The sequence below is a fragment of the Xyrauchen texanus genome, chromosome 3 (genome assembly GCF_025860055.1).
Source record: "Xyrauchen texanus isolate HMW12.3.18 chromosome 3, RBS_HiC_50CHRs, whole genome shotgun sequence".
Taxonomy (NCBI): Eukaryota; Metazoa; Chordata; class Actinopteri; order Cypriniformes; family Catostomidae; genus Xyrauchen; species Xyrauchen texanus.
In genome coordinates, this window is record NC_068278.1 from 19,098,298 (window position 1) to 19,111,258 (window position 12,961).

At 35.9% G+C, this 12,961-nt stretch overlaps 1 protein-coding gene across 8 annotated transcripts; it reads right to left on the reverse strand.

The window, feature by feature from the left end:
* Positions 1–7,969: 7,969 nt before the first annotated feature.
* Positions 7,970–12,276, reverse strand: LOC127630057 (flavin reductase (NADPH)-like). 8 transcript variants are annotated; one of them, XM_052107517.1, is made up of 5 exons: positions 12,151–12,228; positions 11,530–11,691; positions 9,450–9,651; positions 9,168–9,332; positions 7,970–9,002 (listed from the first exon to the last, which is right to left on the reverse strand). In XM_052107517.1, the coding sequence occupies exons 2-5, from the start codon at positions 11,662–11,664 to the stop codon at positions 8,845–8,847; spliced, it is 660 nt and encodes a 219-aa protein (XP_051963477.1). In that variant the 5' UTR covers positions 11,665–11,691; positions 12,151–12,228; the 3' UTR covers positions 7,970–8,844. The 8 variants fall into 8 exon arrangements, with proteins under 8 accessions (XP_051963477.1, XP_051963486.1, XP_051963468.1 ...); XM_052107526.1 differs by having other exon boundaries at positions 11,530–11,694; positions 12,151–12,166; XM_052107508.1 differs by having other exon boundaries at positions 7,971–9,002; positions 12,191–12,276.
* Between the last annotated feature and the right edge of the window lie 685 nt (positions 12,277–12,961).

The following is a 12,961-nucleotide window of genomic DNA, read 5'->3' on the forward strand; positions in this document are numbered from 1 at the left end:
GTGACATGAAACTGCATTCAATTTTCAGAAACATTTGAGTTTCTGAACATTTGAACATTACTGAGACCACAACCGTGTTCTTTCAGTACCTGGGATGTGACGTCAAAGGCATATTCAGTATCTCAAGTAGAGTTAGGGAGTCCATAATCCATTATCCCTTCTGATGAATGGCAAAGGCTTGGGCCTGATGCAGTTGAATATTTAGCACAAGTTTACTCTGTGGGTTGGTGGCATCTGAAGAGGTCGAGATGGTGTGCTAGCATGACAAAATGGGGGTGTAAGAATTAAGGTGTTCGGTTCAAAACATACAACAAGCACTGAGGTTGTAGCTAGGCCTGGCAGATTGCAGGCATCTCTAATGGCATGTGTTTAGGTATGGCTGGGCTGTAATGTGCTTTTTGTTATCAGGCCCTCCAGAGCATGTTTTTTTTTCTGAGGAAAGTAAGTGGCGATGGATAAATAATAATAATAAAAATAGCTTTATATCTGTACATGATTTTTGCAATTTAGCTTAAAGTGCTTCACAAAACATAAAATCAAATCATACTCAGTAAAACACAAAAAAATTCACAAAGTGGTAAAAGCAAGTCTGTACAAATGAGTTTTTAAATGAGACTTAAAAAAGACACGGATTCAGCAGATCTAATATCCCAGGGCAGGCTGTTCCATTATCATGGGGCCTTCTTTACAAAACACACTATCACCTTTTATTTTGTATCTGGATCTTGGAACAGCCAACAGTTCATGACAAGTACATCTAAGTGTGTTGTCTTCTAAAAAATCTATTCCAGTGCCTGGATCACCACTTCTAATAATACACAAACTAAATGGAAACTCCTGCTCAAGAACTTGAGATTTTTCTTTTGCATTTGACACTTACCTGATGAATGTTATTTAAAACAACAAAAACTGACAAAAATCGTGTTCTCTGCCCTGGTTGTTCTGTTCTTGTCCTTTGTTTTCCTTGTTATCTGTTTATTTGCCTCACCTGCCCACCTTGTTTGTCTCCTGATTTTACCTCTTTATATTCAAATTGAGTTATCCTGTGCTAGATTGTTCCTTCTGTTCTCCATTCTTGTCTCTACAGATCTGCATTGTTTCCCTGTTGGTTAGGTTTGTCAGCATTGTTTTATTTTGGTCTTTGTTTATTTTGCCAGTTTGTCTAATTTTTAATTGTCTACTCTCACGGATAGTTTCGATACTTTTGTCTGAGCATTTTTGTGTTTCACGCCCATTTTGGTTTCAGATTTCTTCTTTATTAAAGATTTTCTTTTGAACTGTAGACTGTGCATAGGTTTCTGCCAAAACCTAACATGTCCCTCCCATAAATGGCGCCTATGAAAGTGACACATTCCTTTCATATCTTGATGACCTAAAATGTTTAGAATGTTTTAAGACAAATTTCAAATGTAAGTTCACGAGGAGCTTGTTCATCTAGGACTGCCAATCATATCCCAAGCAATACAGTTGAAGTCAGAACTTTACACACACTTAGGTTGACATACATCTACCTAGTGCATGACACTAGTCCTTTTTCCAACATTTGTTTACAGACAGATTGTTTCAATTTTAAGTGACTTTTTCACAGTTCCAGTGGGTCAGAAGTTTAAATACACTACGTTAACTGTACCTTTAAGCAACTTGGAAGATTACAGGATATGATGTCAAGCCTTTAGGCAATTAACCAATTAGCTTCTGATTATAATTGGAGTCAATTGGAGGTGTACCTGTGGATGTATTTTAAGGCCTACCTTCAAACTCAGTGCCTCTTTGCTTGACATCATGGGAAAATCAAAAGAAATTGTGGACCTCCACAAGTCTGGTTCATCCTTGGGAACAATTTCCAAACACCTGAAGGTAACATGTTTATCTGTACAAACTAGCACGCAAGTATAAACACCATGGGACCACACAGCCATCATACCACTCAGGAAGGAGATGCATTCTGTCTCCTACAGATGAACATTGTTTTGTGCAAATCAATCCCAGAACAACAGCAAAGGACCTTGTGAAGATGCTGGAGGAAACAGGTAGACATGTATCTATATCCACAGTAAAACAAGTCCAATATCAACATAACCTGAAAGGATGCTCAGCGAGGAAGCAGCCACTTCTTCAAAACCACCATAAAAAAGCCAGACTGCAGTTTGCAAGTGCACATTGGGACAAAGATCATACATTTTGGAGAATTGTCCTCTGGTCTGATGAAACAAACTGTTTGGCCATAATGTCCATCTTTATGTTTGGAGGAAAAAGGGTGAGGCTTATAAGCCAAAGAACACCATCCCAACCATGAAGCATGGGGGTGGCAGCATTATGTTGTGGGGGTGCATTGCTGCAGGAGGGACTGGTGCACTTCACAAAATAGATGACATCATGAGGAAGGAAAATTATGTGGAAATATTGAAGCAACATCTCAAGATATCAGCCAGGATGTTAAAGCTTGGTCACAAATGGGTCTTCCAAATGGACCCCAAGCATACCTCCAAAGTTGTGGCAAAATGGCTTAAGGACAACAAAGTCCAGGTATTGGAGTGGCCATGACAAAGCCCAGACCTCAATCTGAAAGAACATTAGTGGGCAGAACTGAAAAAGCATGTGTGAGCAATGAGGCCCACAAACCTGACTTAGTTACACCAGTTCTGTGTGTAGGAATGGGCCACAATTCCAGCAATTTACTGTGAGAAGCTTGTGGAAGGCTACCCAAAATTTGACCCAAGTTAAACAATTTAAAGGCAATGCTACCAAATACTAACAAAGTGTATGTAAACTTCTGACCCACTGGGAATGTGATGAAAGAAATAAAAGCTGAAATAAATAATTCTCTCTACTATTATTCTGACATATTACATTCTTAAAATAAAATAGTGATCCTAACTGAGCTAATGGGGAATGTTTTCTACGATTAAGGAATTGTGAAAAACTGAGTTAAAATGTATTTGGCTAAGGTGTATGTAAAATTCTGAGCTGCTTCCCTCACAAAATTCCTAAACAAATACAAAAATTATTAAACATTACTACAACAGCTTTCAAGGTACATCCACCAAACTCGCTACAGACCTTTAGTCTGTTTTGTCTTGGGCCACGTACACACTGCAGCTAAATACGATTGTCAGTTCACCATTGAGTGCTTCATACTGTTCTTTACACACACAGTTCTGAAATTCTACAATTGAATTAACGAAAAATTCAGGTAGTGGCAACCACATATTTATAAATTCCATGTAGTGTGTACAAAACTAAACTGAAAAACTATTCAACACCGTCTCATAAAATTTTTTACATATTTTACGAGTTGGCCATATTGTTCAAGTTTGTTTGTATAAATTTTTACAATTTTATCACATGCAAATGCCCGGATGTCTTCTGCGGAAGCGCGAGTTTCGTGCATTTAATATTAACCCTGCTGTAAAATGTAATTTGTAACATATTCCATTAGATTACTCAAAGCACTTTAAATACTTTGGATTACTTCTTCAGTACTGGTAGATTTTTTCACTTGTTTTGACTATAAAAACTTTAAAAATTAATTCTCTGAAAAACCTAAATATCTTATGCAGTGTTGCTTCTAAAACAAGATCAATAAAATGTATCTTTTTTAAAGGATTTTTTTATATTTATACAGGAAAACAATACAAAAATTATTATCAAGTATACGATTTTTGCCCTATTATCAAAGATCTTACTAGAAAATATTTTTTTGGATCCAACGTGAATTTTCTTGATAAAAAATGTGATCGTGTCTGATAACATGTGCGTGTAAAATGGCTAGAAATAACATTTTAGCTTATCATAAAACTGATAATTTACCCAAGGTTTATTTCTATTTCTTCTGCTCCAATCTTACTTAAAACGTATTTCTCTGTCTGCTCGTATGAATGTAACACATCATAAGAAAGTGTTTCACCGCTGTTCAAATGCACTTTGGATCACATCATTTATATGAATAAATGTTTTCCATCTGAAAGGACTAAATATTAAATTAAACAAATGACGATAAAATGCGAAGTAATCTCTTCAGTAATTAAAATACTTTTGAATGTAACTATTATAAATACCAATGCTTTAAATTGTAACTGTAGTGGAATACAGTCATTCAAGTCCAAATGTCAAAAAATACACACAGTATGCTTTTATCCATCCACCCAAACAAACAAAAATCAAAGATGGCGCTAATGTGTGAATAAGGTCTATGGCAGATCAGAAAATATCTTTGATTTAAATTTATCATTAACAATCTTTTATCTTTTCCCAATGTGTAGAATATGATTCAGCCTTTTCCCAATGGAGTCTCCCTTAAGCTCTAATGTACAGTATTTAGAAGGGGGGGAGGGGGGTTAGTGTAGGCCTATAGTAGGCTGTGTTATGTATCCTGATTGACTTTATGATTAGTTAAATCTGTTTTGCACATACATCGCCACAGAGTTAACCATTTCAGACAGTACCGGTCAGCCTCTGTCTCGTTCACTTCACGTCTGTGGGCGTTACGCACAGCTCAGTGTGGCCGCTCCAATTTACATTCAATGAAATCTAACCTTAGTGTAATTGACAGAATTACAAAAAAATATTTTGCTACCTAAAAGTTAAAGATTTTTAATAAAACTCAAGAGATGGTGGATGTGTGAAATTTCATGATTTATGAGTGACGTAGTCTAGTAGAATTTTCAAAAAAATATTTTGCTACCTAAAAGTACCTAAATATTAAATATAAAACGCATGTGGACTGATATTTTTCCAATGTCTGGACTCTTTATTAATGGAGTATATAAACAGACGTTTCAATATATTGGTATTAAATGCATTTTCTGAGAATTTATATTTCAAGTTTTTACTGCAAATGTCGAAATGCGCGCTCTTTGTTCCATCAGTCACGGAAAACATTTGGAATGGGTCAGACATAATTCTGACTACTTATTGTTTTGTTTTAAGTGAATTTCGTTTTGTATAAATTGTATCTTCATTTTAATCAAAGTTTTCATCAACAAATCACCCTTCACGGATCACACAGTGCAGACAACAAGGAAACGTGACATGGAACGTGAAAGGTGGCATGTGAAACAGACAACACAGGGCAGACAACACAGGAACGTGACAGTATCTCTGATACATCGTAAATCTGACTTTGCCCTGCCTTTAAGCAAATTAAAACAACGCTTTAAGCCAAAGATTGCGCATTTCATCCATCTGTGCAGACCAGTTTCAGTAACTGTGCCAGGAGCTTTCCCTCAGGAAAGTAAGCTGATGTTTTTTTTTTACGCTTACAAATTGACTGACTAGTTTAAAACCCTTGACCCTAAAAATGACTATCCTTGGAAATGTTTCCCATTCATTTAGAACCAATTACCACATACATATTTGTGTGAATTCTAAAGGCCTGCTTCACACAAAAGTACAAAATTCTGTCATAATTTACTCACCCTCAAAGATGATGATCCAAAAATGTATGTTTTATTTTACTTCTGTGAAACACAAAAGGAGATCTACAGCAGAGTGTCCAGGCTGCTCTTTTGCAAACAATATAAACGGACAGTGATTTTACTATCAAGCTGCAAAAGTCTGTATGGCATGTGCACTGTAAGACTTCTTCAGCAATTTAATAGCTTGGTTTGAGGGACAGGCACAAACTTAAGTCGTTATTCACTGAAAAACTCCCCCTATATTGACCCCTCAGTCTAAACACTAACTCACTTCTACAATAGAAATCTATTATTTTATTGCTGGGAAACTGTCAGATTATCAGATGATGACACTTAATGTAGGATATGTTTTACAGATTAGGGACTCAGACACAGCGCAACGGTTTTTTGAGAACAGAGCAATGCTGCGCTCATGTGGTCATACAATATTCAGTTCACAATCTTTGTATAACAAAGGTCTTTTATTCTTCCCAAAGGACAGCTTAAATCACACACTTTGTTTAAGAACAAGCAACCAGTACTGAACAGCTCATTATTCACCACATATCTGATGACATTAAATGGATGCAATGGTAACCACAGCCTCAATTATTTTCATTTTAATGTGAACAGAAAGGAAACATAGAAATCCTGATATGGATTTTCAACAAGCACAACGCTGAATATTTGTAAACAATGAGAACAAATAGATCTTCTATATCCAGTACAAGACTGAGTCTTCACTTTAATTAAAGAACTTTAAATACTTGTGATTAAATACGGTTGTGCCTCACTTTGTTGTGATAGCAGCTCCTTTTCTGAGGCAGTCATTGGTGTTGAGTTGTAACAGTATAAATCGAGCCACATGTCCTCTTACTATAGAATGGCGCTCAATAGGTCCTCCATTAGTGGCTGGAACAAAGTAGCCCTTGTAGGTAAGGATCTTTTTAGCTGGGGAGCTAAAGATAGATATAAACAATCTTAATGCAGCAATTGAGCAAAGATAATACTTTAGCAGTAATTGAACAGAACATTTAAATTCAATACAAAAATGTTTTTCTTTTTTTGCCTGCTTTATTCAAAAAAAGGTTCATCTATATCTTATAAACCCCCAATAACCACCCACCCACCCATCCATCAATCAACCTCACCTGTTTCTGGTCCATTTCTGAGTCCAGAGTGTCAGACAACAGTCCAGTTGATGTCTTCAGGGTTCTTTAAAAACTGCTCAATCTCATACATGTTCTTCAACACATACACACAAGAATAAGTGGAACACAGAGGATGTCCCAGACAGGGAATTGACTGTATCCATAACAGGGGAATATTTATGCATTGTTGTTACTGATAAATCATTAGGCTAATTTCAAGAACATGAAATAGAAATAATAATAATAATAATGCAGATAGTATTATTATTTTAACCCTACTGAAAAGAACAGCATTGCTGGTGTGCTTGTGTCCCTGCTAGGCTTCATCAGAAAGACTATGCTGGTCAACCAGGATATAACCACATCATGGCCTTCGAAATTAGGTTTTAAAAACATATTGCCTTCATCCACCTGAAATTATCATATTGTGCAGCAGTTTTTTTATAACTTATTAATTGGTCAATAATGTATCATAAGGAATATTCTGGGTTCAATACAAGTTAAGCTCATTCGACAGCATTTGTGGCATACAGTAAATTACCACAAATCTTTAATTTCAACTCTTCCCTCCTTTTCTTAAAAAAAAACCCAATTCAAACAAATCTCGGTTACAGTGAGGCATTTGCAATGGAAGTGAATGGGGGCCAATAAGTAAACATTAAAATACTCACTGTTTCAAAAGTATAGCCACATGTCATAAACAAAATGCATGTTAACATGATATTAGTGTGATAAAATTGCTTAGTAACCTTTTCCGTGTAAAGTTATAACCAATTTTGCCACTTTGTTGCTATGACAACTTGTGCCATAAACCCTGAAATAACAGCAAAAATTACAATTTAAACAACTTTTCACCTCAAATAATACATGAGTTATAACAGAATAATTAATGTAATTGCTTTCATTAAATTATGAGCTTCACATTTCTGCTTTCAAACATTCACTTCCATTGTAAGTGTAATAAATGTTTTGTTTTGGTAGAGCTGATTAAATTTTTTAAAGATAGAGATGAAGCTGGCCGTGCTTGGAGCCACTGGTGAAACTGGCTCATATTTAGTGAAGCAGGCACTTACGCAAGGACACAATGTAAATGCTATAGTGAGAAATCGGAGTAAACTTGCACTTATCCATGATAATCTAACGGTAAAACAACCTGATTTCACTGACATGTGGTGTCTTTGGAAAAATCATTAGCTGTTTGTTTTTAATTTGAAGTAATATTCTGGGTTCAATACAAATTGCGCTCAATTGACAGTGGCCTAATGTTAAAATTTGTGCACTTTCTTTAATTGGAGCAAAGTCATTACATTTTCCTAATTTCTCAACTTGTATGACATTTACAAGATAATTTTGTATTTTTGTACCTAAATTTGAGGATTTTTTTCTTTGTCCTCAAAGCCAATGAGTTCCTAACTCATGAAGGTTATTATGTCCCGGATGAAGTTGTACGGATTACTTTTATAGTGACTTTATCTGCTGTTTGGAGCTTTAAAGGCCTGGCCTCCATTCACTTGCATTGTATGGACCTACAGAGCTGAGATGTTCTTCTTAAAATCTTAATTTGTGTTCTACTGAAGAAAAAAAGTCATACACTTCTGGGATGGCATGAGGGTTAGTTAATGATTAGAGAATTGTAATTTTTGGGTGAACGAGCCTTTACTAAGCCACATGTACATCAAAATGTTAAGACAAGTCATCATCTACTGGCTAGTACGAGGAACTACATAAGTCCTCCTCAGTAGATTTATTGCCATTAGTTATTTAGTCAGAATTACACAAATTGCAATTCTGTCAACTTCTCTTGGTTATGAATATATAACAAAATCACTCAAATCCTATTCAAAAAATTGTATATTCTGTAGACAATTTATTTGGCCTGTAATTTTGTAGATTCAAAATTCCAATTACAACTCAAATCAACAGTGGTAAACTTGTGTGTAGTCAAGAGCAAACGTTCTATTTTCTGTTTACAGACTCCATTCACTTTATTTATTTATTGGTCATCTGATTAGCTATATTTGATCATTATAAAATACAGCATAATGTTATTCCTCTTTGTTAAATATGTACACTTCATTCTGCAAGCAAGTGATAAAAAAGGCACATTTTTACTAAATGTAAAAATTTTACAAAGAGGATATTACTAGCTAGTCTGAAACACCTTGACTTTTTGCAGTTATTTGTGAAACAAAGCCAGAGCAGCTGAATAAGTATAAAATGCACAGGTTTTACCCATTTAAATAAATGGGAGCTCTTTGGGAAGTATTATAAATGTAATGATATAGTGTAGTGCAAATTCATTTGGTGATGATAGCGACAGTTTTCTTCATCCAAGCATTGTTGTTTAGTAGAGAGAGCATGAAACGAGCCACATCTCCTCTTGACACAGACTGGCCAATTGGAAGACCATTTTCATCCGGGACATAATAACCTTCATGAGTTAGGAACTCATTGGCTTTGACAACAAAGAGAAAAAATTCCACACATTTAGGTACAAACATACAAAATGACCTTGTGAATGTCATACAAGTTGTGAAAATTGTGAAAATGTAATGACAAATTTAGTAAATTGAGATTTTGCTTCATACATCACAAATTTTATTTTAGTCATGAAGCCCACCTGTAGTTGGTGTATTCTTGAGACCAGGGGGCCGGACAACAGTCCAGTTGATGTCCTCAGTTTGCTTAAGAACATTTTCCATTTCATACATGTTGTTTAGAACACTTCTGATCATCGGAAGCAACATGAAGCGGATAAGAAAGGAAGAATTGGTGCCTGAATTAGCTGTAAAAGGTGCCATAGTAATCCGATTACTATATCAGACAAATGACAACACCAATTATACCTTGAGGTTAAAAACCTTCAGTTTTATGCCCCTCTAAAACAAAAAATGGTGCTTACGGTCAGTGTACCATGATGTCATGGTGATGATTCGATTGACTTTGGCATCGCGCATTGCATTTATTGCTGCCGTCATAGACTGGGTATAGCCAGTGACTCCATAAAAAAACGAGATAGGAAAGCCAAGACAGGACATCACAGCATCCTGACCTTTGAAGTGCGGTTTCAGGCTTTCTTCTGAGAAAATGTCTCCTTCAACCACCTATCACATGAATGCATACAGTTACACAATAAATGGTGATGAGGTTCTTTGCTGGTCATAACTGTACAGGAAAAACAAAATACAATCTTTAATTCAAGCAAATCATGTGACATCAGCCCATAAAGGGGACATAATCTAATTTTATGCCATCCTTGTGACTGTTATGTGACTGTTTATGCCATCCTATGTCTGTTCTGTTCAGCAGATACAAGCTCAACTAGAAACATGATCCATTTGGTTTAATGCTGTTCTTCTACCAAATAAAATGAATACTGTACATGTATACAATATATGCATTAAAAAGTTGACCTTTTCACCTATAAATCTTAATGAACGTTTTATTCCTTTTCTACACTAAATAGTTTTCCCACTCGACTGTGGCAAATAAAAAGTTCCATAAGGAAAAAAAGCCTTGAGAATGCCAATCTTATTTATCTATAATGTAACACAAGTCATGTATTTACTGAATAGCTTAAATAATAAAAATGTTCAATACAATAGCTGCATATTTGATTTAAGCATAGGAAAGAACACATTTCTTTCTTTTCTGTATAACCTTAAAAACTTTTGAACCCTCTAGACTCTATAACAGCAAATAAAAAGATCAAACTATTCTACTTAAACATAAATGTATTTACAGTGGCAAGAAAAAGCATGTTAACCCTATTATTGTCTTAAAACCTGCTTCAAACTTCATCTACATTACAATAATGAACAAACACAATCTTTTTTAAATAATAGCACACAAATTATTGTGTTGTGCTTGTACACATTGAATACATCATTCAAACATTCACAGTGTAGGCTGGAAAAAGTATGTGAACCCCTAGTCAAATTATGCCAACAAAGGATAATTAGAGTCAGGAGCTGACAAACCTGGCATTCAGTTAATGAGATGAGGGTTCGAGCTACTTTGACTTATAAAAAGCACTCAAACATTTTGAGTTACAAGAAAAGACATACGATCAAGAATTGTTGCTTTGCAAAAAGATAGAAAGGGTTAAAAATTATCTCAAAGAGCTTAGATATTAATATGTCCAGATTTTATATAAATAGAGTCGATTTAGTACTGTGGCTACTCTCCCTAGAAGTGCCCATTCAGCCAAGATGAATCAAAGGTCACACTGCAGAATGCTCAGTGAGGTAAAAAAAGAACCCTAAAGTGACAGCTAAAGACATGAAGGAATCACAGAAACTTTTTAACATCTCTGTTGATGAGTCTACTATACGGAAAACATTAAACAGACACGGTGTCAATGGCAGGACACCACGAAGGAAGCTGCTACTTTCAAACAAAGACACCTGCGCCTGCTGAATCTCAGTAGAAGTTGGGTGATGCAGCAGGACAATGACCCTAAACATCGAAGTAATTCCACTGCAGAATCTCTTCCACCTTGGAGTGGCCCAGTCAGAGCCCAGACCTTAACCCAATAGAGATGCTGTGATTTTTCCACAGCACTTTAAATGTTTAATGGGATGTGCTCAATAAAGACATGGAAGATTATAATTGTTAGTGTGTTGCTAGCTTAAGCACATTGTGTTATATACTTGCCTACACTTGTGAATTTGATGAAGATTATTAGATCTTATTTTATGACCAATTAATGCAGAAAACCAGCTAATTTAAAGGGTCCACATACTTTTTCTTGCCACTGTATATGTAACGCTCTATAAGATATGAAAGGTTCCTTTTAGTGGAGGTTCTGTCATGCCAAATTAAGTGGTTTAGCTGCACTTGTATCGCAGTGGATCTTCTGTTCACTCACAACTACAACTATGAGTTCTTGAACAATATTAACACAATTTGTCATTTTATTTTGCTGTTAAATTGGAATAACTGTCAGAAAGTTGACATTCACTTGTCATAGCAATATTTACCTTGAGGCACTCATGTGTTACAGTGAGTTTTCCAGGGTTTCTGACGATAGCTGTGACAGTGTGTCCTTGCTGAAGAGCTTGATTTACCAGCTGCTGCCCAGTTTGACCCGTCGCGCCAAGCACAGCAATCTTCATGTTTAAACAGGACAAAACTTCTTATTCCTGCTGAAATAAGAAGAGCAAAATACTTACAGTCGCTACACACACTCGCGTATACACTATCTGGTGTCTTAAAAAGACCAAAACTAAAACGAACCTTGTTTGAACTACTCTGTTCTTTATATAAGCTACTTACCAGGAAATAAATGGTATAAGATTAAAACATACAATTACGCAACAATATATGGCTCTGGAAACGTGTTTAAAAGCCAATATAATATTTTTTGAGTTGAAGAATTTGGAACATTACCAAATGCAACACTACATTAAGTATTACACTGTTCTACCTGTCGTCAATAACACTCAAAGCAAAGCCACCGAAGGAACAAACGCTACTGGCATAACTCATATTGTCATCCGATTGCACTCAATATACGCGCTGATCTGCACCGTTCTTGGTGTGTATGCAGTGTCCGTAACGATAACTGGTGTTAGTGCATCTAATATCGTAAAACATATCACCAATAGTTACCCACAGCAACAACACAGACTTCACACTCACACCACAATCGCTCCTGATAATGGAATGACAAGGCAACTGTAAACACATGTGTGAAGCGCTCCCTGCTGTCAAGGCTGTTGTTGGTAAATTGCGTAAAAAAAAAGAGAGAAAGAAAAAAAAAACATCTCATGAGTGCGCATGCGCATGTCCTGTTTTAGATGCAGGCGCGGGTTTACTCAAAACATTTGAAAAGTAGTCTTGGGTTTGGTCATTCAATAATAATTCAAATCGTCTATTATCTTATCTTTTTTTTGTTTGTTTGTTTTTTGCTATTTTGCACACTTATAAGGACTAGCACTAATGCTTGATGCAAGAAAACAAAATGAGGGGAAAAAATAAATGCATAAAAAACTAAACATCATAGAAGTGGTGTACCAGAAGAAGGGGACAAGGTTTGGCAATTAACAAATTCAGTGTATACTTATATACAGTACATATGGTATATATGGGTCAGGAGCTTCAGTTAATGTTCACATCAACCATCAGAATGGGGGGGAAATATTATCTCGACCATGGCATGATTGTTGGTGCCAGAGAGGCTGGTTTGAATATTTCTGTAACTGCTAATCTCCTGAGATTTTCATGTGCAACTGTCTCTAGAGTTTACTCAGGATGGTGCCAAAAACAAACAAAAAAAAAATCTAGAGAGCAGCAGTTCTGCGGACGGAAATGCCTTGTTGATAATAGAGGTCAACAGAATGGCCAGACTGGATTGAGTGAATGAATGTTACATTTATATAGCGCTTTTTTCTGACACTATACTCAAAGCGC

Coding starts and splice junctions, on each gene's coding strand:
- LOC127630057 (XM_052107517.1), bottom strand. CDS start 11,664: ATGAAGATTGCTGTGCTTGGCGCGACGGGTCAAACTGGGCAGCAGCTG. Junction 9,333..9,449: donor GACATCATGGTACACTGACC/GTAAGCACCATT, acceptor CACCTTTTACAG/CTAATTCAGGCACCAATTCT. Junction 9,003..9,167: donor CAAGAATACACCAACTACAG/GTGGGCTTCATG, acceptor TTGTTGTCAAAG/CCAATGAGTTCCTAACTCAT.